Below are 26,174 nucleotides of genomic sequence, written 5' to 3' on the forward strand. Positions count from 1 at the left end.
AAGTAATTAGTCAATTCTCATACAAAAAATCCTATTTTTTTAGATCACTTTAATGCGTCTAAAGAAAGACGTAACCAGCCACCCGATGTGGTTTATTCAAGCACCTAAATGAGTTGATAGGTGTGCATTTGTGTTTATTTAATGATTCAGAATATTTGAATATTGAAAATAAACCTCTTATTGTGTAAACCATCAACAAGATAGGTTGCTAAGTTGGATAATAAAGAGTAACCATGACTATTAAAATGTAGTAAACAAAGTAGATATTTAATTTGATAATATTATCAACTTACAAGTTGACATATATGATAAATTTATTAATTTTACAACAAATATTTCCATAAATTAGTTTTTGATTAATTGACATTTACACTTATAATACATAAAAGTTACGCTCATAATTTTTATTTTCATTTTAAAACAAACTGATCACAGCATATAGTTATGTAGTTTTGGATCCATACAACAAGAGTAAGAAGCTGGACAAAGGAAACAAAAATCATTAGTACTGATACTTTCATGCACAAATGAAGCAAGAAGGTTAATTGATCGAAGTACTAAAAGACAAAATCAATATAACCATGCAAGGGATAAAATTTTCAATTGGCCTAAATTGTTTGAGCTTAAGTTATGACAGGCTACAGGAAGCATTTTAACACGTACTCCTTCACATACAATATGAGGAACTTTGCAATACCTTAAATTTATTTATCGCACTCACTTAGATGCGTACAAGTTATTTAACATTAAACATATTGTTTCAACCCTAATAAAGAATGTAGGTTGGTCATAAGTCACTGCAAACGTCCATCCCTCTGTTCTCATCCTCGATGAGGGTGTATGCCACTATAAAAATAAGACTTTTATAAGGTTTCACATTTATGACTAAACCTTAAATTTTTGCTAACTACTAAAAAAAAAGTGACATAAATATAAAAACCTAAGAAATATGTAATGTTCAGACATTTAGTTATTTTTCTCAAAATAAATCATATTGTTCCTAAAGTTTGCCTCGTTTTGTTACTTTGTCTTTCAAGTGTAGCAAAATCATAAATAATTTGTAAACATATTTCACATATATCATGTCAATCATTATGTGTTGTTTGATGATCGTTAAGTTTCAAGTTGATACTTTATTAATTAACCATATGGATCATATAGTGTCTTCCTTATTTATTATTAAATATATCATTGATGCATGATTTATTTTGATATATTAGATGGTTTGATATTTAAATAATTATATAATTAAAATAAATATACACTAATTTATTATCAAATATTAAAAACTTATTTGTAAACAATATTAGAACATATATTTGAATATTCATCTTAATTATTAGTAACAAAAAAAAATCACTCTTCAATGTAATTCTTGAAATTGCTACATAAATATGTAGTTTAGGCATGACAACGGGGCGGAATGGGGGCAGGTTTTACGTTCCCCACCCCCACCCCCGTCCCTGCCTCTGATACTTGCTGGGGGTAAAATCTGGGTACCCATCCTTGTTCTCGACGGGTTCGAGTTTTTCCACCCCGCCCCCGCTCCTACATTTTTTTATCTTTTTTTTCTTTTAAATAAATATGAACAAAATTTAAATAAAATAAAATAAAATAATATAAATTTTTACATATAAATATTTCTAATTTTGGTTTATACATATATATATAAATAATTTTTTAATTATTTTATTAAGCGAGGCAGGGGTGGGTATTAACATCTCGTCCCCGTCCCTGTCTCCGATTTTATCAATCAAGTAAAACCCGAACCCGAACCTGGTAAACATGGATTTTTCCCGTCTAAATCAAGGCGGGTTCAGGTAGGTACCCACGAGGGTGGGTTAGATTGTCATGCCTAATGCAGTTGATCATGAGAAAAAAAAAATGGTTTTGGAATATAGACTCCAACTTAGCAACATTTCAACATATGAACAACATAACTTTTCAACACAACAATTTTATGAGTTGTCACACATTTCACCCGAGAGATCTTTTATAATACATGTGAGCAGTGTAAGTGGTTTGATCCTATCAAATTAACAACAATATAATCTTTTTGGCTTGCTAGATCAATAACGTAGTTGGATATCAATCCATAACACAACTTGATTTCTCAAATTTTGTCACTTACATTATAAAAGTTTAGTATTCATTGTCAAGAATAGTATAGCTTGGGTGTGGGCTATGACATTGGCATGCATTGACCAATTCACCTATGGGAATAGTCCACTAATTATCCTCATGATTTCACAAACCTTTCTAATAATCAATTAAGGATTTTACCTATCGACTTTATATCTTACTCAATTTTTTTCACACTTATAAACTAGTATGGCTCAATCTAGTCATACGGTATCAATAAGGACTTAAAGGAGACTCAACACTCCACTTCAAGGCACAACAATACTCAAAAAGGATTTTTCAACAATAGGACTCTTAGAGTACCACAACACATATTCGCACAATGAAATATTTCAACTTTTAAAACAAGACCTCTCCTCTAGTCCTAAGTTCACAACATAGTTCAGCATCATGAATTAAGCATTCACAACATAACTTTTCACAACAAGATACCTCATGCATATCACAACACAACACAACAACATGTCTCACATCTGTATCCCCACTTAACATCTTACAACTTCAAACAACAAGTTTCCTTCAACTTTAAAACAACTTACATCTTCATCATACATCATCATAAACTAACATATTATGAATTGGGTCCAATCGTCGTCAATCTTCATGCATGTAAACAACCAATGCAACAAGATATGACTTAGAAGATTACAAATTTCAAAGGAAACATGTGATTCAATTCACAAAGAGCATGCTTTAAGCAAGCAAAATTCGCTCTAAGTGCTCATAGCTCACTTTAAGTGAGTTCAAATAGAGAGTACCCCTAGGAGGCATGGTCGTCATGGGTGCCACCAACTCCAACAAGTCCCACCACTCCACCAACTTCATCACCCTATTCCCTTTCTCCAAAATCATCAACTCCAACGAAATGCAAGTCTATTGCGACCTTGACATAACCACCAACAAGATCCCTCATTCCCACCACCACAGCGTTCCCCACCTATGGCAACTTCTCCCCATCGATTTTCGTCATTATGTCGTCGACCTCATCTCCAACATCACTGCCTTGGGGCAACCTTCCCCACCTCATATATGTCTCCATCATCACTAGAAGCATTGCTTCTTGGCACAACCACTAAAGATTAGCCTTTGTTGGAGCTCTATTAATCTAATTCGGCATTGAAGGTAGACCATAACATGGTTAAGCAATCAATCTTTGATTTCTGTTATTTGATATAAAAAATCTCTGTTAATATGATTTTTCAGGCAAAACATTATTTCAACGATTACATCAACTATATTTGATATAAAATAAAATAAAACTTAAAAATATTAAATTATATTTTAATCTTATTATAAAATAATTTGTATAGTGAAAAGTTATAAATTTACTACCTTATTGATGAGGCACTTAGTTCACTGCTTCAGTGTAGAAACACTTGTATTTTTAACATAATTTGAAGCAATGTTTTATGATATTTTTGGTAAGCATAATTACAATTTTATTTTTTCTCTTCCTTTTATTTTTTAAACATAGAGTTGTGGAGTGTTTTTCTCTCTATATAAGATTTTTCTTAAGATTTGAACTTCATAAGTTCATTTCCTAAAGAAACTTAGAGGGAAGTTACAGAGAAAAACTCTAGAGCTAAAGGAGATTTATTCTTCCTTCTGACTTCATAGACCGCATCTACATTTCCTTACAACTAAGTTGTGTTGAGAGATTAAAGGATTTAAAGCTTGGAGGGCTGAGAATAAGAGTATATATAGAAGTTGTCATGCAAAGTACCTCGGAGGACTGTGCTCTTCCTCCTTTGCCTCTTTTGAGAGATTTCAAGGTAAGGAAAACTTGTTTGATCTTCTAAGTTGTGAATGTCAAATTTTCTTCGTTAATTCTTGTTTTGGTTAGCATTTCAGTTTAATTTGAAGATAGAACTTGGTGTTCTTAGTTTGCTTGGAGTTTCTTTTTGAAGATAGAAATTGATGATCTTATGGTGCTTTTATTGTTGCATGTTGTTTCTCTTTCAAAATTTGAGTTGTATGTTGATAATAGATGATTATTCCTAAGTTGCAAGCATGAATCTTGTAGTTGAAAGAGAAAAGTTGGAGTTGTAAGTTGGTACTTCTGAGTTGTTGAACTTGTTCTTGAAGAATGTATGTTTTCTAGGTTGACTTGCTTAAAGCAAGAACTCACTCGCTTAGAGCAAGTTGGTGCAACCATTTCAAAAGTGTTCTTTGACTTAGCTCGCTCAAAGAAAATTTTGATCGCTTAGAGTGAATTTCAGTGTCTTAGAGCAAGATGACACTACCATTTAGGGTTGATCTCTAACTTGGCTTGCTTGAAGAAAATTCTAGAGCTCTTTGAGCGAATTTCATCTACTTAGAGAAAGGGTTTACTTGCTTAAGCGAGGAAATTATGACTCCTAGGGTGCTCCCTATCTAAGCTTGCTCAAAGCTAACTCTAGGGCTCATGAAGTGCCCATTTCCCATTTGATCTAGTAACCTTCTTAACATATCTTGATGAGTTGATTGATTACATGATGCATGATGATGATTTAATCTAAGTTCATTATGTATTGATATATGATGATGTTTTAAGATGAGTTGAAAGTTGGTTATTAGTTGAAGTTGTAGAATGAAAAGTTGTATAATGTTGAATAAAGTTGTGTTGTGTTGAGTTATGCAATTGGCATGTTGTTGTGTGAAGTTGGGTTGTAAATGTATTATGCATGAAGTTGGGTTGTATTGTTAACTTGGAATTAGAAGATAAGTGTTGTTTTTAAAAGTTGAAATGTCTAATTATGTGAATGTGTGGTGGTGTGAATGTGTTGTGATGCTCTATAAGCCCAGTTATTGAAAAACTCTCTTTGAGTATAATAGTTTATCATTATGTTGCATTTATTTTAAGAATTTATTAAATTAGAGAATATTTATTGAAATGAAACATTTATCTCCTCTCTCCCTCTTCCTCGAAAAAAACTAAACATCTATAAAAATACTAAGTTTTTATGAAAAGAAAATCCATGTTTAAAATTAATTATAAAAATTAGTATTGAAATTTTTTTATGGATACATATTAGATGTTTTTTGTGAGTAAAAAACTTCTTATTTTTAATAGAAAAAACTTTCAAAAACATTTCTAAACCTGTGTTCAAATAGACTCTTAATCTATATCATGATTTTTTGAAGATCAAACAAGAATGAGAAAATGAAAGTACAAATAATATTGTTTTAATAAACTTTTATTACTAATTGAAATTTAATAAAAAAAAGATTAATAAGATTTTTATAATTAATTATGGCTTGTTTGAGTAAACTTATCTAAAAGCACTTCAAGAGAGAAAAATAGGAAGGAGAAATAAAATATGTTTTTCTATGAGTAAAGAATAACTTATTCATAAATTATTTTGTAAAAACTCTTTATTATTAGTTTATCCAAAATCTTATTTTTAACACGTATAAGTTGATTTTAATTTATGAAAAAAATTATTTTAATTTTTTTTTCTTATTCTTCTTTTATAAAAGTGTTTATAGAAAAATATATTTAAGTAAACTCATAGTTTATTTCATGAAGTTGTGAATATCGATCATGAATGAGAAAATGAAAAGAATTGGCAATATTATTTTGATACATTAGTTGTAATAATTTAAATTTATAAAATTATGAGTGATACTCATTTAATTGAAAAGGAACCATATATACTTGTATAAAGCATAATAATTTTGAATCAATAATTAAAAAAAATACAATTAAAGAAATAGAGATTTTTTTACTACCATTTTCAGTGATAATGAAGGGATGCCACACCAAACTCCAAAAGTTGATGGGCCCAAACCGCTAACAACTACTCGAGCCATTTCTCCTTTAATGTAATAATTTATTAATGGTGTTAGCATTTCGCATGAGATAATTTATTGTTTGTAATTGTAAGAGCATGCGATGCGATTGTGAACCTTCAAATTAATTGGAGGGATGTCACTGCAAAGGCATAATGGGCCCTTACCTCTGACAACTATCCAAGCCATTATTTGGGCTCATTTAAGGATGTATTGTATTAATGCACCGAAAAGAAAGACTTTTTTTTTTTTTTTTGGCTTTCTTTTCTTCTATATATCTTTTCCCTTTAATGCTAACTAGTGTGAAAAAATAGTTGTAAGGATAGTGTTTTTGAAAAATAGTGGATAGAGAGAGTGGTTTGAAAGGTGGTGATAGAGACAAAATTGTCCAACAAAATGAGTATAATCTCAGATAATTTACAAAACATAATAAATGGGCAGAACACTATCAGCTTATCACAATTCAATCTTGTTATGCTACCAGCCTACAAGTACAGCAGAGACGAATTTGGATCCTCTACAACAATTCTATCATGTCCATCTTCAACAGAATTTCAACCATTGGATTAATTCAATACTATCCAAGTTAATCTCTTAGCTGCTGGATTAAATTTAAATCAACGGCTGAGATCCTGCTGCAGAGGATTCCAGCAGCAGTGCACACACAAAAATATTTTCATTCAGAAGTTTAGGTTCTGCCGCAAAAACATAATTTTGAACTTAGTAAAAAATCAGTGTAATCTATGATTACTATGGTGAAGATAAACAAGATTCTTATTTAAACAAAGGAGAAAATGCGAAATTAATGATTAGTATGTTCGTTAAATAATGCAAACTTTACCAATTTCAATAATGAACAAACAAGTTGTGGCTAAATTATTAATTATAGCAACCCTCATTCCCATCAACTGCACCCCGGACAATGACAAGAAAATTGAAAAAGACGAACTCTCAAACACTTACCACCTTATCTCCGAGTCTGACAGGTGAAAAAGACAAGAAACCCATTACCCATACATACGATAGCTGACGAAGGAGCCATATGTTTCCACTTTCATCTGTTGGAATATATGTATCCATAAATGCACATGCTCTTGTCTATGGCTCCATGCAGATGCTCTGCTCTTTTGTCTTTTTCTTTCCTCTCGTGTTAAAACATTTCAAAAAATGGTTAACAAGCTATGTTGAATTATTTTAAACCATGATATTGTATTTTAATTTTACGCTAGTTGTGTTATTGCAATGTCTCATGTTTCAAATGGTTTCAACCACCACTTTGGCTATTTAAATCAACCTTTGAGGCTATAAATTTTAGGCTCAAAGCAATTTAAGAGTAGAAGAATGCTATCAGTATACTATTTGTCACCTTTTTTTCAACAGTCTTTATTACAGGGAAAAAATTTAATGCCAATATGAATGAGTCACAAATTATCTATATATTTATATATCATTGAACGCGGGTGGTTGGAATTCTTTGGATATTGACTTCAAGTTAACGTATACAATTAAAGGAATATGATATAGGGTTACTCATTACTCCTTAGTGTCTGCATACAAAACATTCTCAAAGATACATAGAAGCCTTGCTGGCACTTATTAGCACAATAGGAACTGAAAGTTGCTCTCTTATTATAGTTTAAGCTATTCACAGTAGTAGGTAGTCATCTCAATTAAACCAACCCTTTCCTTTCCTGTAACTACTTCCAAAAGGGGCATGAATTACTGTTTGAGACCATTAACTTACATTTGTCATAAAAGTTACCAACTGGTCACCTTCAATTAAGAAACAGTGGTAAGGCTTTTGAGGCTGCAGTTAAATGAAGGTGATGGTTAGTTCCATGAAAGAGATCAGTTTGATTTGTACGGCTGTGATCTGATTTATTTTGGCAGTCTTTATCTTCCTCATCCTCTTCGGTATCCCAAAGGAATTTAGCATATGAAGCTATGACAAAGCTACCAACAGTTGAGATTTATACATTAGTTTACATTATCAACAAGAGAGGGATAATATAAAGCAGAATGTTCTTTCTGTACATTTTTCTAACAGTTTAGGAACCGAGGGAACCAAAGAAACAGGTTAACGCATGCTTCAGTTTCTGTAAACAGCTAGAAAAATGTATAGAAAATTGAAATCAACGAGGAATTGTTGATCATATATTTTACCTATCATCTGGGGCACTTTTAATGGCTTGATCAAAATATCCTTCAGCTCGATCAGCGTCCTTCTCTGTTTGCCATATTAACTCCGCATAGAGGGACAGATTATGACCATCATCAGGATTAGCCAAAATCGCCCTTTGGAGATACTCCATTGCTTTAGGATATTCTCCACAAACCTATTTGGAAACATAATAATATCAGAACAAACCATTTCTATATAGTTAGATAGAAGAAAGATACACTTTACCTTGCATTTTTTTTGTATCAACAAGTTACAAAATCTAACCATAGTTGATAATTTTACATCATTTCTGAAATTTTCAATCTTTAGAGAAAGAGAACTTGATCAAGCTCAAGAAGCTATTCAAACAAATTTAATTACCTCTTTCAAAAACTTTGCATAATTTCCTAGCAAAAGAGCATCACTGGGGTTTGCTTCAATCATGTTCTGGTAATAAGCATCCGTCCTATCTCTACCATGGTCATTTCCTTCATGGAAACCCCACCCTCTTCCATGTCCACCATCTGAGCCTTTTCCACTACCATTACAACCACCACAAATCCAACCACCACTGCTCCCCATTCCACCACCCATCACCGAAGTCTGTAACTTGCTATCTTTTTTCCCCACACCACACTCTTCATGATCCAGGACTCCCTTATCTAAATCCAAACATGAAAACAGTTCCTCAATCGATGGTATTGTTTTCATGCAAGTCTTTTGTTGTGGATCTTTCCCTTCATCTATTTCTTTGATTTTTATACTCTGTTGATTTTTAGGAACATTACAACTAATTGGCACACGGTTTTTTCTCTTGGGACTTGATGAGTTTTTACGGTCTATCTCCACCAAGTTCTGGCTTAGATTTAAAGCAGATGTAGTTTTAGGAAGCTGAAAAATGTGTTCTGGTTCAGGAGAACAATCTTTGGAATAGAGTATCAATGAAGTTAGAATTGGTGCGGAGGAGCTTCTAAGTAACATCTTGTACAAGTCAGAAAAACAATAAGAAAATCAAGGAGTTGAGGTAATATGAAAGCTAGCAATGCAAGTTGAAACCAGCATTGAAGCCAGCTAAGAACTGAAAAGTGAAAGAAAAGTACTCAACTAGAAAGGAAAGGAAAGAGAAACAGTGGAAAACAAATTGATCTAAAGTGATATAAGCGAAACTTCTTATACCGAGACATGGAATAGAATGAAAGAAAGAATAGTCTTATATAAGAATTAACGCTAGACAAGACATAATTACTTAGAGGAAATGTGATGTCCAATGGGGGGCTAGCAATTTAGCAAGTGGGAGAGTAGAACCTATGCCGTACAGACACGTTTGACTGTGGATTACATGACACGAACTGGGGGGGCCCAAGCCGCCATTTTTGTTTTGCTGTAAGTGAACGGCCAGAAAACACTTTTGCATCGCCATCTTGCCTTAACTCAGACCAACCATCTTACAACACCTGCTTCTGCAACCATGCCCAATTTTGTTTCCATCTGCCTTTGCTAATAATGTAGAAAACTTCTATAACTAGAGACTTTTATACTGCATGCATTACATAATATGTGTCGCAATCATCACGTGAACGGTGAACTTACATCAACTTTTTGTTATACATAAACAAATTATTTTTAGTACTAAAAACATAAATATGCTAATTGAAGTGCGAAACAGATGTGGAAATTAGTTACATTTTGTTTTGATGTTGTTACTTGATACAGTACTTAGGTAAATGGTACAGTTTTCGAAACCTTGGTAAATTCAATCGTTGTTTTTCATGTTCTGGTCTTCAAAACCAGAAACGGAAGAGAGCATAGAACCATAGATCCATTTATTGTAACATTGACACTTCATGTAAGTGTCCAATAGAATTGAGAAGTACAGAAATATGCGAACATGATAACATGGGATATAATACTACGGTAAGTAGAGAAACACCGAAAAACAGACAGCGACAGTACCATCCGTAGTGAGATCATTTCCCGAAGCTCTCAGAAACAACTCCACAAAAATCTAAACAATGAAAACTACAATTACGTGTCAAGCCGAAATGAAAATATATAGGCTTTTTACGAAAAAAATGAAGATTAAATTTTGAAGTAATGACTCATCCCTGACCCTATTAGTCATCTCCAATTCTCCATTTCCGTCTGATGTTTATTGCTGAGGTTAGGAAAGAAAAGCAACAAAATATGTCGTATTCGATCACCTTTGCTGAGAAGTTAACCCATAACATGAAAGATTGCTAACCAAAACACATAATCTATACGAATCAGCCGGTCTAGGCGAAAATAATATCAACTCCTTGAAACTCATAAAACTGACGCTTAATCCATCCATCAATGAATTATGTTCACTCTAGAAAAGGTACTTTCTTTTCCACAGACCATACCAGCTGGGTAGCCAAAACAACAAAACGATATATAAAGAATAATTTTTATTTTATAATTGAAAAGATTGGTTGAATTTATACATGAATAAATTGGATGGTTACTGAAGAAGTGGATTGAGTTGTCACTCCTATTTATAAACAAGCTAGGAAACTTTAATGCAAACACTTCAGGAATAGATTGCTAAATTTCCTCTTCTAAATGAACTCCAAACTTCAGTAGGGATTCAAGAAATTCAAAATTTGAAGATATTTCAAGTTTAGACATCTTGTCACCAGATAAAGCATTACGAAGGAAAATGAATTATTTATAAGCTACTTCTGATACGAGAAACTTAGCACGTGAAATTCTAAAGCAGAAATTTTGAGGAGAATAATACTTATTTGAGACAGTTGCATGGTTTTTTTTGTTGCTGTATAATTCTGTTCCCCCAAGTTATATATTCGATATATACAAATTAAATGCTTACTATTTTATTTTCTAAATCCTGATCCCTTGTTTGGTCTATTCCTCCCATCCCAGGCAGAAGCCCAAAAGAATAGAGACATCCAGAAAAGAACAGCAAAGAAGATCTGTATTCTATCTTGAATATTGGATAAAGATGTAGCAACATCTGCTCCTGGAAAAAATAAGGTATTGTCAATACCAAAAGCTGCATCATGCTAAAGCATAAACGCCAACTCAGAACATAAATGATAGAAATTGAGCATATGATATATATATATATATATATATATATATATATATATAAATCATTGAGTAAATGTGCAAAAACAAGCTTTTATAATGCAAAGCACATAGCATGCGTGTTCTGAGTCTAGACTACAAAACAAAATGCTGTGGAATAAAAATCAACACTCAACAAATGCAAATATAGTTGACAAAAAATAACGTAGCTCTTGTATGAGAACCATGAAAACTAACCATATGTAACATAATTCAATGCTACACCAGGCAACAGATCATTTCAAACAAAATTTTGGCATCATTGAGTGACTTTATCTTAGTTAATTAGTTTAGTTTGCATCTAAAGGTTTATATGGTTAACTAGGCACTTTCAGAAGTTTATATAATTTTCTGGAATGAATTTGACTATCCCTTTATGAGCCAAAAACTTATTCACAAAAAGAACAAACATTACTCAGATTTTCCTAAACCTATTCCCCCCCCCCCCCTCCCCCAAAAACCCACCCCAGAGAACTTCTAAAACTATTTTCAGTAAAGTAAACAGTGTGACTGAAGATTTGGCAATACAAAACTTGAAAATTAATGTCATATGAAAAGAAGAATGAAAGAATTGGTTAGAATTGATGGTAACAAGATGGTAAGTTAGTAAAATTTTAATAAAGACGGGTTTATCATCAAATACCAAGCATAATGGTCGTAGCAGTGGCCCAAAAACAGTGTGACTAAGAAATGACAAGGTAAGGAGGGAAAGATCGAGTTTTTTTCAATGTTTTTTACTAGAGATTCATGTGAGATGCGCCAGCTCAATATTTGAATTCCTGGCATAACTTGTAGGAAAAACAAATTGTTGAAGCTTAGTCCACCTATTTAACTGAGCCAAATTTACAACACGAGTTTAGCTTGTTTACTTTGCTTACTATGACTAGATTATTTTTTCCTATATCAAATTTGTCCTTGAATCGCTGGCTATGTTTATTAATTTGGCATTTATAAAACATCTTAGTGATAGAAGATAAACTACAAATAAAAATAAATTTAACTTGTATTCATAAAGATGATTTAAGAATAGAAATCTAATCTTTGATGATGGAGATGAAAGAATTTTCAGAAGAATGTTGAGGCCATTTTAAATGTGACTCTTGAAATTTGAAGTTAAGTAACAGGTACATATAAAATAAAATAATAAATAAAATTACAAGTCTCCATGTCAACAAAGAAAATAAAATTAATGTTTAAATACATGTTAAGTCCCTATAGTTTCATAAATTTTATCTTAGAAATGTTCTATTTTAGTCTCTATGCATACCATTTTTTGTTTTCTTTTAATCCTTGTCATATGTTGCTATAGGGACTCAAAAAGTAAAATTCATAGAGAATAAAAGGAAATAAAAACAGTATGCATAGGAACTCAAATGGAATGTTTTTAATTATAGTGACTAAAAAGTGAAGTTCATGAAACTAAATAAACCAAAAAGATATTTAAACCTAAAATTACAATACTCTAGCCTAGATAATGCATATATACACAACCTTATTGCGAACTATTATTGTCAAGACAATAAAAAAGGTTTAGCTTGACTCCATTAAATAATCAAGTCAAACTTCAACTAGAAAAAGAGTTTGATTGATCAATTAACAGGTTGAGGTTCAACAATTCATGAATAGCTAAGTTCCTTTGTATCCCTAACTGTGACAATTATCATGAGATTGAAAAAAGAGAAATTATTCCATGGACCAAAACTAAACCCCTAAACAAATTGAAGCCAAGACATGAAAGAAACCTAACTTATGGAATTAAACATGGAAAAGTTGATAGGATGAAACCTTTAAGGTGCTTTGAGTCATTTCCGGAAGGCGGGAGCGGAGGACCGGGGGAGGCGGCGCGGCAGCGTGGAAGGCGGAGGACGGCGGAGGAAAAAGTGAGTGGCTGAAATGGACGGTGGTGAGAGAAGGATAGAACGGGAGAACGAGAGAGAGTGCATAAGAGAAGGAAGTTGGAGGAATTTGCGGTGCTTACTGAGACAACAGGCATTTCAAGTTTAACCAAAACCAATGTTCCATTTTTTCATACCACTCTTCTCTTATATGCTGCCTTATTGGGCTAACTCTACCCACCCCAATGGATCAAATATTGGGCTCCGTTCTCTGGCCCAACTCGGCTTTGCTACTCCAACTTTATGTCGATTCAAAATTTATAACTCGTCTGTAATTTCTTTATTTTTTATGTATTTCACTAACTTTATTATGTTTATTTGAGTTTTTTTTTTAATAAAATTGTATTTTTTTTTTTGAATGGAATTTTATAAAGATAAAGATAAAATGAAAATTTTAATTGCAACTTTATTTCCAAATTAATAATCGAACTGATCGATGGAAAAGTATAGATATTGAATCGCTTTTTGGTATAGTAAGATGGTTTAAGAAATGTAGATATATAATTCAATTTCATCTCTCATGCGAGATCAACGGTTTAAACTATTTTGATTGTTTAAGATTTCGGAAGCCTCCATTATGTTGTACCGAATTTTTCTTTTTAACCTTTGCCTTTTCGTGTTGGAATGCATTAATGGTGTTGATTGAGTTTCTACTGCATAAAACTTGTTTTTGGGTACATGTAAAACTTTTTACACATCATTAATTAGACGAAAAGTTAATCTGTTATTAATATTATTTCACTGCGTGAAGAAGCTTAATTATTTTTTAATTTCGAAAAAATGAATCTAAATACATGGACGATCCACACTTAATTATTATGAGGGTGAGGAACAGGGTGTGCATCAGTGCGCGAATCAGGGAATCCGAGTGCATGTGCATCCGCCATCGGTCTTCGCCTGAGCCCACAGTCACACCTACCACTTACATCATTTAACATCAAAAAGACTACCCAGTTTGTATTCTTTTCATGTGTTGTACATCAAAAAGACAAATAAATAATTTCTTGTATAATAATTAAGCAGCAGATTACTAGTAGTTCAGACTTCAGAAACAAGTAGCCGAGATTCCATCTAACCAAAAAAAGTTAAATTTCGGCATGGAACGAAATAAAACTAATTGAAACAATGAACTCCCAACACTGATTAATAATATATAATTAATTGGATTACATCTCGAAGGATATATAGAGATGAATACAAGACTGTTAAACTTAGCACCTCCACTAATTTTGAACATGAAGATTGAAGACAGATTAATTGCCAAACGGAGGCTCCAACAACTAAAGTTGGATTTTCTGGTCTCTTTTTTGTACATATACATAAATTAATGGTAACTTATTTGATATATAGTACTAGTCAGTAGATGTTGAAATGAATCATGGTTGAAAGAGCTTATCACCACATTTGCATTTCCATGAAAGGAGGTAATAAGTATCGTCGTCCCCACGAGATGCCACTTTGAAACCCTTGTTCCTCTTTTGGTGATTCGGAACGACCAGAGTAGCCATGCAAGGCCTACAATTCTTGCACTTGTTCACACATGCAGGAGGCTTTGACCCTATCACTATTTTACTACTTTGCTCCAAACGCTCCCTTGTGTCCCACATCGGTGATGATCCACCTGCTCAGCCAAACGTAGTACGCTTCATTAAAACTCAAAAGGGTACCCTACACACGCGTATATAAAGGTAGCTAGACCAAAGAGACACAAGCACTCACAAGAAAGAAGAAAAAAGATATATAAATAGTTATATTTTAGCATTAAAGAGCCGAAAAAGGAAAAACCATGTGATATCATGAAAATGATGCGTATAGCTATCAACAGTTTTTAACTTAAATAGAGGGTTGTGTGGTGTGGTGTGGTGTGGTGGAGGGTGCTTTTTTACCAGATTTGGAAGGTAGGAGGGAGAGGAAAAAGATGAAAAGCACAGTGATTGGAAGTTTGAGACCATGTAGAGGATAGGATGTAGCAGGTGGAGCCATCAGTGACGGAGCTTAACTATTGATGCAAGTCACAGTGAAGAAGTGTTTGAGAAAGAATGGGGAAGGCAAGAATGAAGCAGTGAAAGTGACTTGTGGTGTGTGTATGAAATGAAATATTATTATTGTTATTGTCGTGATAGATCATAGATTTTAAATGTGTTGGACAAAGTTGAGGGATGTTTCCTGTGGGAGAGACAGTGGTCTGATTCCATGGCTTGTTCACCAATGAAAATGAGATTGAGAGTGAGAATGGGTTGCTTCGGTCTTTTTGGGAATTTGGGGAACAGAGATTTTGGATTCATAATGAATATTGAATATTGAATATTGAATATTGACTGACTCAGGAGTTCATGAACAAATCTGAATGTGACCCCCACCACCCCAGGATTTATCACACCTTCCTTTCTAATACTTCCAATCAAATTACCTACCTGCCCTTAAATTAATTCACGCCCACGCCACCAATCTAGTTCTTTTCATCTTGTATAAATTTTTTTATACTGTTCATGAATTAAAATAACTGTTAAAACTAAAACCTCATATATTATCTAATTGAATAGATTGTAAGACAAAATTAGTTATCTAATTCAATCGCTCTGATCTTGTTCTTTAGTCATTCAATTGGTTTGTGTTTTGGTTAATAGATAGAACTATGACTGGTATATATATTCAAGAGATTCTAACCCTGAGAATGTTCTAGCTAGATTTTTTATCCTCCTTCCAGTTCCTAGTATTTTGGTCCTATCCCCTAAAACTTGGAGATAATCTCGTTCATATATATATATATATATATATATATATAACCCCATTTACAACTGTACGTTAGATTATCAATCATGAAAGTCTATGGTCTATTATTAGTAAGTGAACCTATTCACAGCTACCTTTACGCTTTGTTTGGTAGAATAGAAAGAAAACAAGAATAAGAATTTAATTTCTTTATTTAGATAAAAAAAAAATTGACTTCACAAAGATAATAAAATTAAACTTTTTTATTCTTCAATTATTTATTTAAATTTAATTTTTTTCTGGCCTTCCTACTTTTTTCCTTCATTTTAAATAGGTTATTAAGTATATTGGTGACCAAAACATATAAAAGTATATATTTAAATCATATTATTCATATAAAATATTTATTAATTTTGTCGTTGACTACTTTTAGTGAAATTTCTTCTTTTGATTACATTTTATCATACACAAAAATCAAATTTAAGATCTTACTTAAAGAAATCAAGATTAGTATCAATGGAATCAACAACTTATTAGTATATGAAGGTTCATTTTGATATTTTAAAACAAAATTATTTAAATTTATTCTTTCTAGTTCGGTTTAAATGAATACATTTTTAATTTTTTTAAAAGAGAAACTATAAGTATTAAAATAAATTATGAAATATACAAATTTTTTCAACATCAAACATCACATCTAGTAAATAATTCTAACATAGTTAAAAGCATACGTACAAATTGTAAGTTGAATACAATTTTACAGTCTCTTAAGAAATAATAAACAATGGATTTATTATATTTTGTAAATGGTTTAGATCTCACATGACGTGATGTGGGGGACACTAAAATCGTTTTTTTTTTTAAATCATGAAAAGAAGTTGGCCAGCATGACATATTATGTGGACCATGTTAAATTACTCACAGATTGCTTGGTGCCGCGGAGGATCCCGGAATAGAGATGATGTTTATTGTAGGAAGTAGGTTGGGGCGGCGAAAATGTGCAGAAATGAAGGAAGACCATATAAGTTTTGAACCGTTCTAACATGAAGTATAGAAAGAAATGTCTCATCCATGAGTCATTAAATTAAATAACTTGTAATAGCAGGTTTTGCAACTTGTTTAAAATTGCAAAATAGTCCTTATATTATATGTGGAGGTACTGTGAAGACGCGTTGGCGGTGGAGGCACGGTGGCAGCAGAGGTCGTCTCCTTCCACGGTGGTGGCTGGGAAGGTGTGACTTCGTTCGCATTGTGGCAGCGGAGGCACAATCTCCTTCGCGCAGTGGCAACGCGGAGGCACGGGTTCCTTCGCGCAGTGGCATCAGAAGCATGACTTCATTCACGCGAAGACAGCGGAGGCACGGCCTCCTTCTTCGCGCGATGACAGCGGAGGCACGAGCTCCTCCTCCTCGGCGCCACCGACCTCATGTCCCTCCTCTGACGCTACCTCCCCCTCTCCGTCGTCCGTGGCATTCAACTCTCTCAGGGCCTCTCCTAAACCCTAAACCTCGTCACCTCCAAATCCAGCCCTCCCCACCCTTGGTTCGCCCTCGACGGCCTCACCATCACACTCACTGCGTCTTCTTTGTCCTCACCACTCGCCGGCAACCAAAACAGTAACCCTAAATAGGGACTAATATGCAAAATACAAAAATTTTCATAAACAAGTTATTGGTAACAAATATGAACCTTTGATTATTTTATTATTAAATCTAACGGTTAAAAATGGTGCTTCATTGATGTACCACTTTTCATACTGCTTCATGTTAAAATTCTTGATAAGTTTTATATATTTTTCTTCTATGCAAATACCGAAGAAAGTGTGAAGAAGATATAACCGATTAAAAATAAAATAATGAATAATAAAAATATTTAATATGTTAAAATTTATCAATTTAGATTTTTATTTAATTAAAAGATTTATCTTTTCTTCACTTCTCTTTTATTTTTATTTTTTTTTTGTCAAACAACTTTAATTTCTTACTCATTTTTCCTCTTGTCTTTTCTTTTCTCGTTCTTTTATTTATATACTCTCCACCAAACATAATATTAGCAATTTTTCACCATGTAACCTAATCACTCTCACATAACATATTGTAACACTGCAAGTTTATACTAATTATTGTATTTTTATCGATAATTATGTATTAAGTTATCTTGAGGTGGTATAATATTTAGAGATTTTGAGAGTTAACAAGTTTTTGAGAAGTCTTTAGATGTTTTAGAGAATTTCTTTGACTAACGGTCCAATTTGACCCTAAAGAGAGAAGTATATAAAATTTATATATTAAGAATTTAGTTTCATGAGCTTGTTCCTCGGAAACTTAGAGAAATAAGTTAGAGAGAAACACTTTAAAATCTAAGAATATTTTCTCATCCTTTATAGTCTCCCCAAAGGTGTAAGAGATCATCTTTAATTTATGACAGATGTTGATTCAAAGCTCTTTGCTAAGAATCAAGGTTGTCATGTAGTGTAGAGCTTCTTGTTGTTTGGAACTCAACGTTCGCTTCTTCTTCCTGAATTTTTACGGATTCGAGGTAAGAGAAGCTATAATATATTTTAATTAATTGATTGAATGAAGTTGAATGTGACTTGTGTTTCACTTATAATCGTGTTGTATTGACTGTGACACCCTTTTTCTATTTTATTTTCTAACTTTGATTTTTAATTATTTAATTACTCATTTAAATAAATAAAAAAATGAAATAACTATAAGGTATTGTTATTTTTCATTACTTAAGCAACCTCCAATACCGAAGTAATTGAAGATAAAGAAAGACAAGTTTATCCATTTACATATATTTACGAGGTTACAAGTCATCATAGATATTATATATTATAAAGAGGGTTGATATGGTTGGTGGGAAGAAATGCAAAGGTAGTGATCACAAATCCCTATTGGTGTGGACACATATGTAAGTGATATCATAGGAGATCCTTGCCCCTTGAAAGTAATTGTGTTATTTTGTGTCGATGGTCCATTGAAGTCCTAAAAACACCGCATGTACGAGTTTTAATTATGAAATGGACCAAAAGAAGTGAGTACATATACCATGTAAATCAAGTATTTAAACAAAAATAAAATACACATGCACGCATACATATAATTACATATTACTTATGCATTTTAATTACGAGTTTTCTGTTTTTTTTATTCTACTCCATGAAAAGATATTAGTTATAAATTTGTAATAACTAGTCAAAATAAATGAATTTTTATCATGATTTATTAATAAAATATATCTCACCTTAATCAAATATATACTCATTTAAATCTTTAAAGTCAAGTTTTAAATTACAAATGAATTTAATTTTTATTTACCCATACATGATCATATTAATAAATAAATAAATAAATACCTTTATAACATCTTATGATTACAATGAATTTTAAAACATTTTAATAACATATGTTACTGTATTATTATTTTTATTATTAAGCTGTATATTTTTATTTTTATATATAATAATTACAAGTCTCGGAAGGATAAAGAAAGGAGAAAAAAAATAATTATATCTATTATTAAGCATATAAAAAAAAACTAATCAGTTATAATGTAATAATAATCTAAATGATTTTGACTTCATTTTCAGTATTTAGAAACAAAATTTTAAATAAAATATGTGTAAATAAAAAATAACTTATTAAAATAAGTTGAATGACATACCAACAACGCATATAAAATATTAAAGAAATAAAAGGTTAAATAATATAACAACATTAATTAAGTAAAAGAAAATAAATAAATTATATGAGATTAAAAATACTCCAATAAATAACTATAATTATATTTTATTTTAAAAATAAAATAGATATTTCCTTCCCTATCTTAAAAATTGCAAGTCAAATGTTTGTTGTTTTCTAGATTAATATTTGTATACTCTCTCTAACTTTCTTTTAAGTAGAACAAACAAGGGAAGTGAGATGTGTGCGTACCCCTTTTCCATTTATAGGCTTCAGGTGGTTTACGCATATGTGTGTCTGTTTTCGGATGAGATCATGTTGCAAATTAGCTACCTATTGTACTACCTGCAACACTGGTATGATTACACTAGATTCCACATTTTATTCCATTTTCAACCAAACAACTCGTGCCAATTTAACTTATATCTCGCAAATGGGCTAACACAGTCAAATTTCCACTTTCATTAACTTATATTTTATTATTCAATTTCAATCATGGTCCCTTTTCATTCTTTTTCTTTCCTTCGTCCACTTTCATTTTTATTTTTTTTTTCTCGTAAGATAATTATACATTATTTATATACATATATAAAACTACTATTATATGTATGTATATATTATACTACTATACATATACATATATTATACTATTTCTAAATAAAAATATTGTTATACCGTTTATATAAATTTGTATTTATTTATTTATTTATTAGAAACCCAAAATACTTATATAATATTTTATTATTAAGAAAAATAATTATCAACTCATAATAACATGATTAAATAACATTTTATTTACGAAGTGTAAAAGTTTGCAACTGAGAACTTAAAATGTTACATTGATTGATTTAGAATTAGATGAGTGAAATCAAGTTGGTTGCTTGTGAAACATTGTGGAATGTATTTGGTATTTTTTTTTTATACATCTAAATGCATGTTGCTTATTGATTTTAAGAGTGGACGAGTTATTCACAATGAGTATATATGGTTTGTTATGTTGCATGCTTGGGTTTTTTTTTTATTTTTAAGTGTGACGAGAGCAAATTTGTGATTTACTAAGTGCAAAACTAACCGTCGCATCGAACGCGCCTTCAAAGTGTTAGGTGTAACTTCAATAGGGGACCTTTATCTTGCTTGTGTTGGAAAGCATGATTGATGACGTCAAACGTGAAAAGAGTAATTGTCTTATGTTGAAATCCCATCAAACAAGATTTGAATGGTGATCGAGCGTGAGACGAGATGATTATCTCGAGTTAGATTGACATTGGATGCCAAAGGAGTGACACTAGAAGTAAGGAAAGAGACTCATCTCTGCCTTGTTTGGGGTTGGATGTAAACTTTGTCACACTAGGTGTGAGGGTCTAGGGGTTTCTACCTCACCCATGTTGGACACAGATTTTGAAGCGACAAACGTGGGTAAGGCAGAGAGCTTCCTGTCTTAATGGCACTAGACATGGGTTGGATAGTGCAGAGCGCAAATTATCTTATAAAAATGTGTTGTTTGTATGATTAATTGGTGATCATGGATAGGTTAGGAGAATTTATTGCATGTTGCAAATTGGTTGGTGATGTTTGTTTTGTGTATATTGATATGGGATAATATATGTAGATGATTATATGTTGAAATGTGTTGAAGTGTATTTGTGTTGAGATTTATGAATGTTGTTAGATTTATATATCCATTAACCTGGGGTAATGCATATAGTTGAATGTTCTTGAGATGTGACATTAAGAATGCTTTAAGGCATTTAGGCATGGTTTGTTGCCTTGTTGAGATGTTGATATATTCAATGTTATAAACATTTAGGCATCTTAATTGGCCTATGATTAGAGGAGATTGTGTTTTTGGAAGTTGGATATCCTATTGTGAATATTGGTATGGTGTTCTATGAGCCTAATTTTTGAAAAATTCTCCTTTAGTAGGCGTTAACTTTTGGAGTAAGATATGAAATTGATGCTACAACTTTTAACTGATTATTAGATAGATGTGTTGTATCGTGAGAATAGTTAGTTGGACTATAATTTATATGGTATTTGATTAATGCATGTCAATATCGTGGTAAGCCTACACCTAAGCTATATTATACCTAACGTTAGTATTGAACTTTCCTTATCTGAGTGGCGACCTTCGAGAAATAATGTGTAGGAATTGATTTCCTAATTAGCAACTGATCTAATAGGCATGTAGGGTGTTAGAAAAATCTGTTGGTTCGATAGCATTAAGTTACTTAAATTGTTTACTTGGTTATATAAGATTATTGTTGATAAATACATGATGATGCATTAATTAAAGTATATTCATATAATGTGATGTGATTTGATGATTGTTCATATGTTTTTTTGATCATATGGTTGAATGACACACTTGTTGGTGTATGGATGAAAATTGTTTTTCTTCATATGGTATTGGATACCATCTTGAGATGTTATGTATATGGTTTTATATGTTAATGTTGTTATTAGCATAAATATTTTTATTTTTATACTTATTATATGATTATTTTTTTATATTTAATTTATTTTTACATATTTTTTGTGATTGGACTAAATAATTATGTTTATATTTTAACATACGGACAAATTTTAAAAGTTGACGATTTTATTGGTTATATTAGATAACGATGTGACAGGAGATTTCTTTTATATTGTGATTACTTTGTTTGATTGATGACTTAAATTTTTTCTTGTAATTTTTAGATCATATTATATATATATATATATATTATTTATAGTATCCATTTTCAGTTTTTACCCCAAAATGGCTGTTAATAACCTGTGCAACTAAATCATACGGTTAATTAACTAAACATACTTAAAAAGAAATATATATTGTTAAGAATTAGTGGTCTGAAAATACGAATTCCTTCTAGATCTGACAGACAGGGTGTTAAGATTTACTGTTGTTGCTGAATATGGGATAGGGCCATAGGGGTAGTATCCATTTTCAGTTTTTACCCCATTCTTTCCAGTTTCCAACTTTTTCAGTGTCTCCTCCGTTGAACAAACCAAGGTAACGTAATAAATTCAACAACTTTTAAAAACCCTTTCCCCAAGACTAATACTATTGCAGAATAGTGCTGCTCGTGTACCCACCCTTTGTTTTTTTCCTTCTAAACCAATTTTCTTATTTCTAAATACTGTTGACTAGGCAACTCACTGACACTTTTTTCATTACTTCATAGTTCATACACTCTGGGTGGGACCACATTTATTTAACAATTAAAAAAGTCAATAATCGAGAAATGTTTGCCTTTTGTTTTACTTGTGGCACACCTAGAGTTGGTAGTAGACAAGTAGCGGGTCAAGCAACAGCTACTTGACGAATTATTTGATTCCAGCGCCTCATGATATTATATTTAAATTTAAATAAATAAAAAAAGTATGTAAAAAAAATTGAAGAGTTGGAGTGCGAGTGCGAGTGCGAGTGCGAGTGCGAGTGCGAGTGCGAGTGCGATGCACGAAGTCCGAAAAGATGGGAGGAGCAGGATCACGAATCACAAGGAGATCGAACGGACAGGAGTGAAGAGGTGTACGGATAAAGAAGGTGCAGTGCACGTAACTGTAGAGATGAGGATAATGACGTCATGAATCACCGTACACACACATCTCACTTCTCCTCTTTTCATTGTCCAGTCTTTTCATTCCATAATGGTACAATTCTTTTTATTTTCTATGCTACTTGTCACCATTCTTTTACCGGAGTGGCCCACTGGGCCCAATACAACATATCCCGGATTTCGAGGCAAAGTTTCTCAAAAGGACCCCAAACAAAATACAGTATATCACAACAAAAACAAATAATTTGTATAAACAAAAAAATGTTTCTTAATTTTAAGTGCATATCATATTATTGTTGAGTACAACATAGATATATAATTACATTAACTGTTTGGATGAAAATTTTCATCATTAATTCTACTTTATTTGAATAAATACTTTTGATCTCTAAAATAAATCATACCATGTTTAGAACTGACATGCTTTTTTTGGTGGCTAAAATTTATTAAAAATATAAAATCATGATAGACTCGTTAAATAACAATGGAATTCATAAAAATTGCTGATTGTTACTAAAATTAAGTAGATAATAAAGAGTATGTTTAAAATGGTACAATACTAACATTTCTAAGTATTAAAAAATTAAAATTTTAACAATTCTGTAGCACTATATCTACTATGAGTTAATCCAATACGAAGTGTTTTTTTCTTTGAATTTATTTTTTTAAATAACTATAATGTATTTTCATTTGTCCTTCCGTGTATTGGGGTTGGGACATACTGTCAGAAAAACAATGTATCAATACTCGAACCTCTTTACAAGAGAATACATAAATTCTGTAGCACTATATCTACTATGAGTTAATCCAATACGAAGTGTTTTTTTAAGGGACTTTGAAACGAGATCCACTGGGCTCTAGATCCATCGGCGAGGAGCCCATATCTCTAATCCACACATAAACAATAGATGAATACATAAACTTCGGTTGTTTTGAGAAAGAAAATACAAAGCGAAAAAAAAAAAAAAGTGGAAAAAATTGGCATTGTTAAAATAAAGGCTGAATTATGTTTTTAATAATGTATAATATCCAATTCGTGATTTTAGTTTTCTAATTCTTAAATTTGTAATTTAATATAAGTATTATTATATATTAATTATTAGATTATGCCTAACTTTAAAATTAATAGATGAATATTTAGTGAAATAGACTAAAATTATAAATCTTACATAATTAAAAGATTAAAATTATTGAATTAAAAATTGAAAAATAATAATTATAAATTAGACATTATGAAGAATCGAACATACAATTTAACCTTAAATAAAACATCATGTTCCTAACATACCATTTAATCTTTAAATAAAACATCATATTTCTAACATGTTCCTACCATTGGTAGGATGAACTCTTTAACATATAAACATTGGTAAGATAAACTATTTAACATATAAAGTTACTGATTTATGTTCACGAATATTTAAGTTAAAAAATAAAAATAATGAAAATAAAAAGATATCCATAATTAGCAACATAAAAAATTAAAATAAAAGGAATACTACTAGGATTACTATCTTATTCACATGCAATAAGATAGTTCTAAAGGTAAAAGTATATTTCATTAACTAAATTTTTATTATTATTTATCTAATGAAACCCTTGTAATAGAGGGAGAGAGATAATGAAGAAAAAAAAATGGAATTTTCAAATCAGTATCAAATCCACAACAGAAAAATATAAGATATTGGAATTTTCACAGAACAGGTCTGAAATTTTATTTAGTTATTTCTCTTGGGTCCAAAATCACACACAAAAGTCACAAAGTTGATAACCACAGCACACCCCTATAAATACATCATTGTACTGTGACATGCTTGACATCCTTTTGGGGCTTCTGAGTCCTAGGAACAATTACAGTAAGGACACCGTCCTTCAACTCTGCCTTAATTTCATCAGGCTTGGCATCATCAGGCAAAACGAGGCTTGTGTTATAGTATCCATAACTACTTGAAGACCAATACTCATCATCATCCCTTTCTTCCTTCTCTTCCTTGTGCTCTCCCTTTATTGTCAGCACCCCATCATCAATGGTGATCTTCACATCCTCTTTGGCAATCCCTGGCATCTCGTACCGCAGTTTGTAATGGTCATCCTTTTCTTTCACACGCCCACTCAGAGACCATGGTGTCAGCTTCATGTCCTCAAACAACCTGTTTATGTTCTCAGTTGCCTGCATCAGTGCATTCCCAAGCCCTGAGGGAAAGAATTCTGACACCAAACACAATGTGTAAGCTTCTGTTTCATGCAACTTCACGTAAATTCATACGACTTATTATCTATCAAGTTAGATTCAAATATAAATATCTAAAACCAGTCAAGATTTGATGATCAGTTCCTCTAACTAATAGTATAAAGAATAAATAATATATGTAGTGATAGTACTATTATTGAATTAAAATTGCTATGTAGGAGGGAGAGATTACCATAAAGAGCAGGAGGGAAATCACGATCATCATTTCTCCAACCCCATCTTCTGCCCCTTCTCGTAGGGGACAACCTATTGGACTTTTTCCCTTCTGTCACAGCAACTTCACTGCCTTCAGATTTTCCCTTATCACCGGCTGCAGCACTAGCAAACCTTCTGAGCAACTCATTGCTCCACCTCGGCTTATGCACACCATCATGGCCAATCAAGGAAGAGGAAGTGTACACCTTGTGCTGCAAATTTTTCAATGCCAAACGTGCCAAAGCCATGTGATTAGCTTGATGCTGAACTACTGTTTGTTTCTCTTTGTTTGCTTTTGCTGATATTTAACCAAGACAACTTAAGTATATATATATGGGGTTGGTGTTGGTTACTTGGCTTTTGGATGCTTAGAGAAGTGTCCAAGAGATTCTAGGTTGTGAGGGTGAGAGTGGATGCACATTAAATTTGAGAATAGTGATATTAATGGAGACTTCTCGGTCTTTCTCAGACATGAAATGATACGATTCACAAGAGTGTTCCAGAGGAAACAACTGTGAGCATCTTCCCAATGTCTCAGTTTTTTTTTTCTCGTGGTCCCGTTCCGGCCTTGAAGAATTAAAGCCCGGTCCACGAAAACAAGCGTGCTGGGCCAGGTCCAAATTCAGACTGATTAAAGTATTGCCTTAAAAGCAGGTAAGGAGGAAAAAAAAAAATTGTCTTAACACCAGTGAAATA

At 32.1% G+C, this 26,174-nt stretch overlaps 3 protein-coding genes and 1 long non-coding RNA gene across 4 annotated transcripts; all 4 read right to left on the reverse strand.

Moving 5' to 3' along the window:
• Positions 1-7,418: 7,418 nt before the first annotated feature.
• LOC109809325 (uncharacterized) lies at positions 7,419-9,611 on the reverse strand. Its single transcript, XM_029273456.2, has 3 exons — positions 8,456-9,611; positions 8,077-8,249; positions 7,419-7,866 (listed from the first exon to the last, which is right to left on the reverse strand). The coding sequence occupies exons 1-3, from the start codon at positions 9,053-9,055 to the stop codon at positions 7,689-7,691; spliced, it is 951 nt and encodes a 316-aa protein (XP_029129289.1). The 5' UTR covers positions 9,056-9,611; the 3' UTR covers positions 7,419-7,688.
• A 1,192-nt stretch (positions 9,612-10,803) lies between these two features.
• LOC114914921 (uncharacterized) lies at positions 10,804-13,768 on the reverse strand. The gene is made up of 2 exons (XR_014433816.1): positions 12,968-13,768; positions 10,804-11,075 (listed from the first exon to the last, which is right to left on the reverse strand). It is a non-coding gene; the product is annotated as an uncharacterized LOC114914921 (long non-coding RNA).
• Positions 13,769-14,191: 423 nt separating this feature from the next.
• On the reverse strand, positions 14,192-15,618 carry LOC109807572 (EPIDERMAL PATTERNING FACTOR-like protein 8). Its single transcript, XM_020370116.3, has 2 exons — positions 14,964-15,618; positions 14,192-14,698 (listed from the first exon to the last, which is right to left on the reverse strand). The coding sequence occupies exons 1-2, from the start codon at positions 15,058-15,060 to the stop codon at positions 14,454-14,456; spliced, it is 342 nt and encodes a 113-aa protein (XP_020225705.1). The 5' UTR covers positions 15,061-15,618; the 3' UTR covers positions 14,192-14,453.
• Positions 15,619-24,722: 9,104 nt separating this feature from the next.
• On the reverse strand, positions 24,723-25,831 carry LOC109809564 (HSP20-like chaperones superfamily protein). Its single transcript, XM_020372902.3, has 2 exons — positions 25,456-25,831; positions 24,723-25,240 (listed from the first exon to the last, which is right to left on the reverse strand). Exons 1-2 carry the CDS (start codon positions 25,724-25,726, stop codon positions 24,828-24,830), a joined length of 684 nt encoding a protein of 227 aa, XP_020228491.1. The 5' UTR covers positions 25,727-25,831; the 3' UTR covers positions 24,723-24,827.
• Positions 25,832-26,174: the final 343 nt, after the last annotated feature.

The sequence above is a fragment of the Cajanus cajan genome, chromosome 5 (assembly GCF_000230855.2).
Source record: "Cajanus cajan strain Asha chromosome 5, NIPB_CcT2T_4, whole genome shotgun sequence".
In the NCBI taxonomy this organism is placed as follows: Eukaryota; Viridiplantae; Streptophyta; class Magnoliopsida; order Fabales; family Fabaceae; genus Cajanus; species Cajanus cajan.

What these genes read in the sequence shown, in the direction of transcription:
- LOC109809325 (XM_029273456.2), bottom strand. Translation starts at nt 9,055, where the DNA reads ATGTTACTTAGAAGCTCCTCCGCACCAATTCTAACTTCATTGATACTC. An exon ending in ATGCAAAGTTTTTGAAAGAG is followed by an intron (nt 8,250 to 8,455) that starts GTAATTAAATTT and finishes GTTTCCAAATAG; the next exon opens with GTTTGTGGAGAATATCCTAA. An exon ending in AAAAGTGCCCCAGATGATAG is followed by an intron (nt 7,867 to 8,076) that starts GTAAAATATATG and finishes AACTGTTGGTAG; the next exon opens with CTTTGTCATAGCTTCATATG.
- LOC109807572 (XM_020370116.3), bottom strand. Translation starts at nt 15,060, where the DNA reads ATGGCTCCACCTGCTACATCCTATCCTCTACATGGTCTCAAACTTCCA. An exon ending in CCTCCTACCTTCCAAATCTG is followed by an intron (nt 14,699 to 14,963) that starts GTAAAAAAGCAC and finishes TTGGCTGAGCAG; the next exon opens with GTGGATCATCACCGATGTGG.
- LOC109809564 (XM_020372902.3), bottom strand. Translation starts at nt 25,726, where the DNA reads ATGGCTTTGGCACGTTTGGCATTGAAAAATTTGCAGCACAAGGTGTAC. An exon ending in TTTCCCTCCTGCTCTTTATG is followed by an intron (nt 25,241 to 25,455) that starts GTAATCTCTCCC and finishes GTTTGGTGTCAG; the next exon opens with AATTCTTTCCCTCAGGGCTT.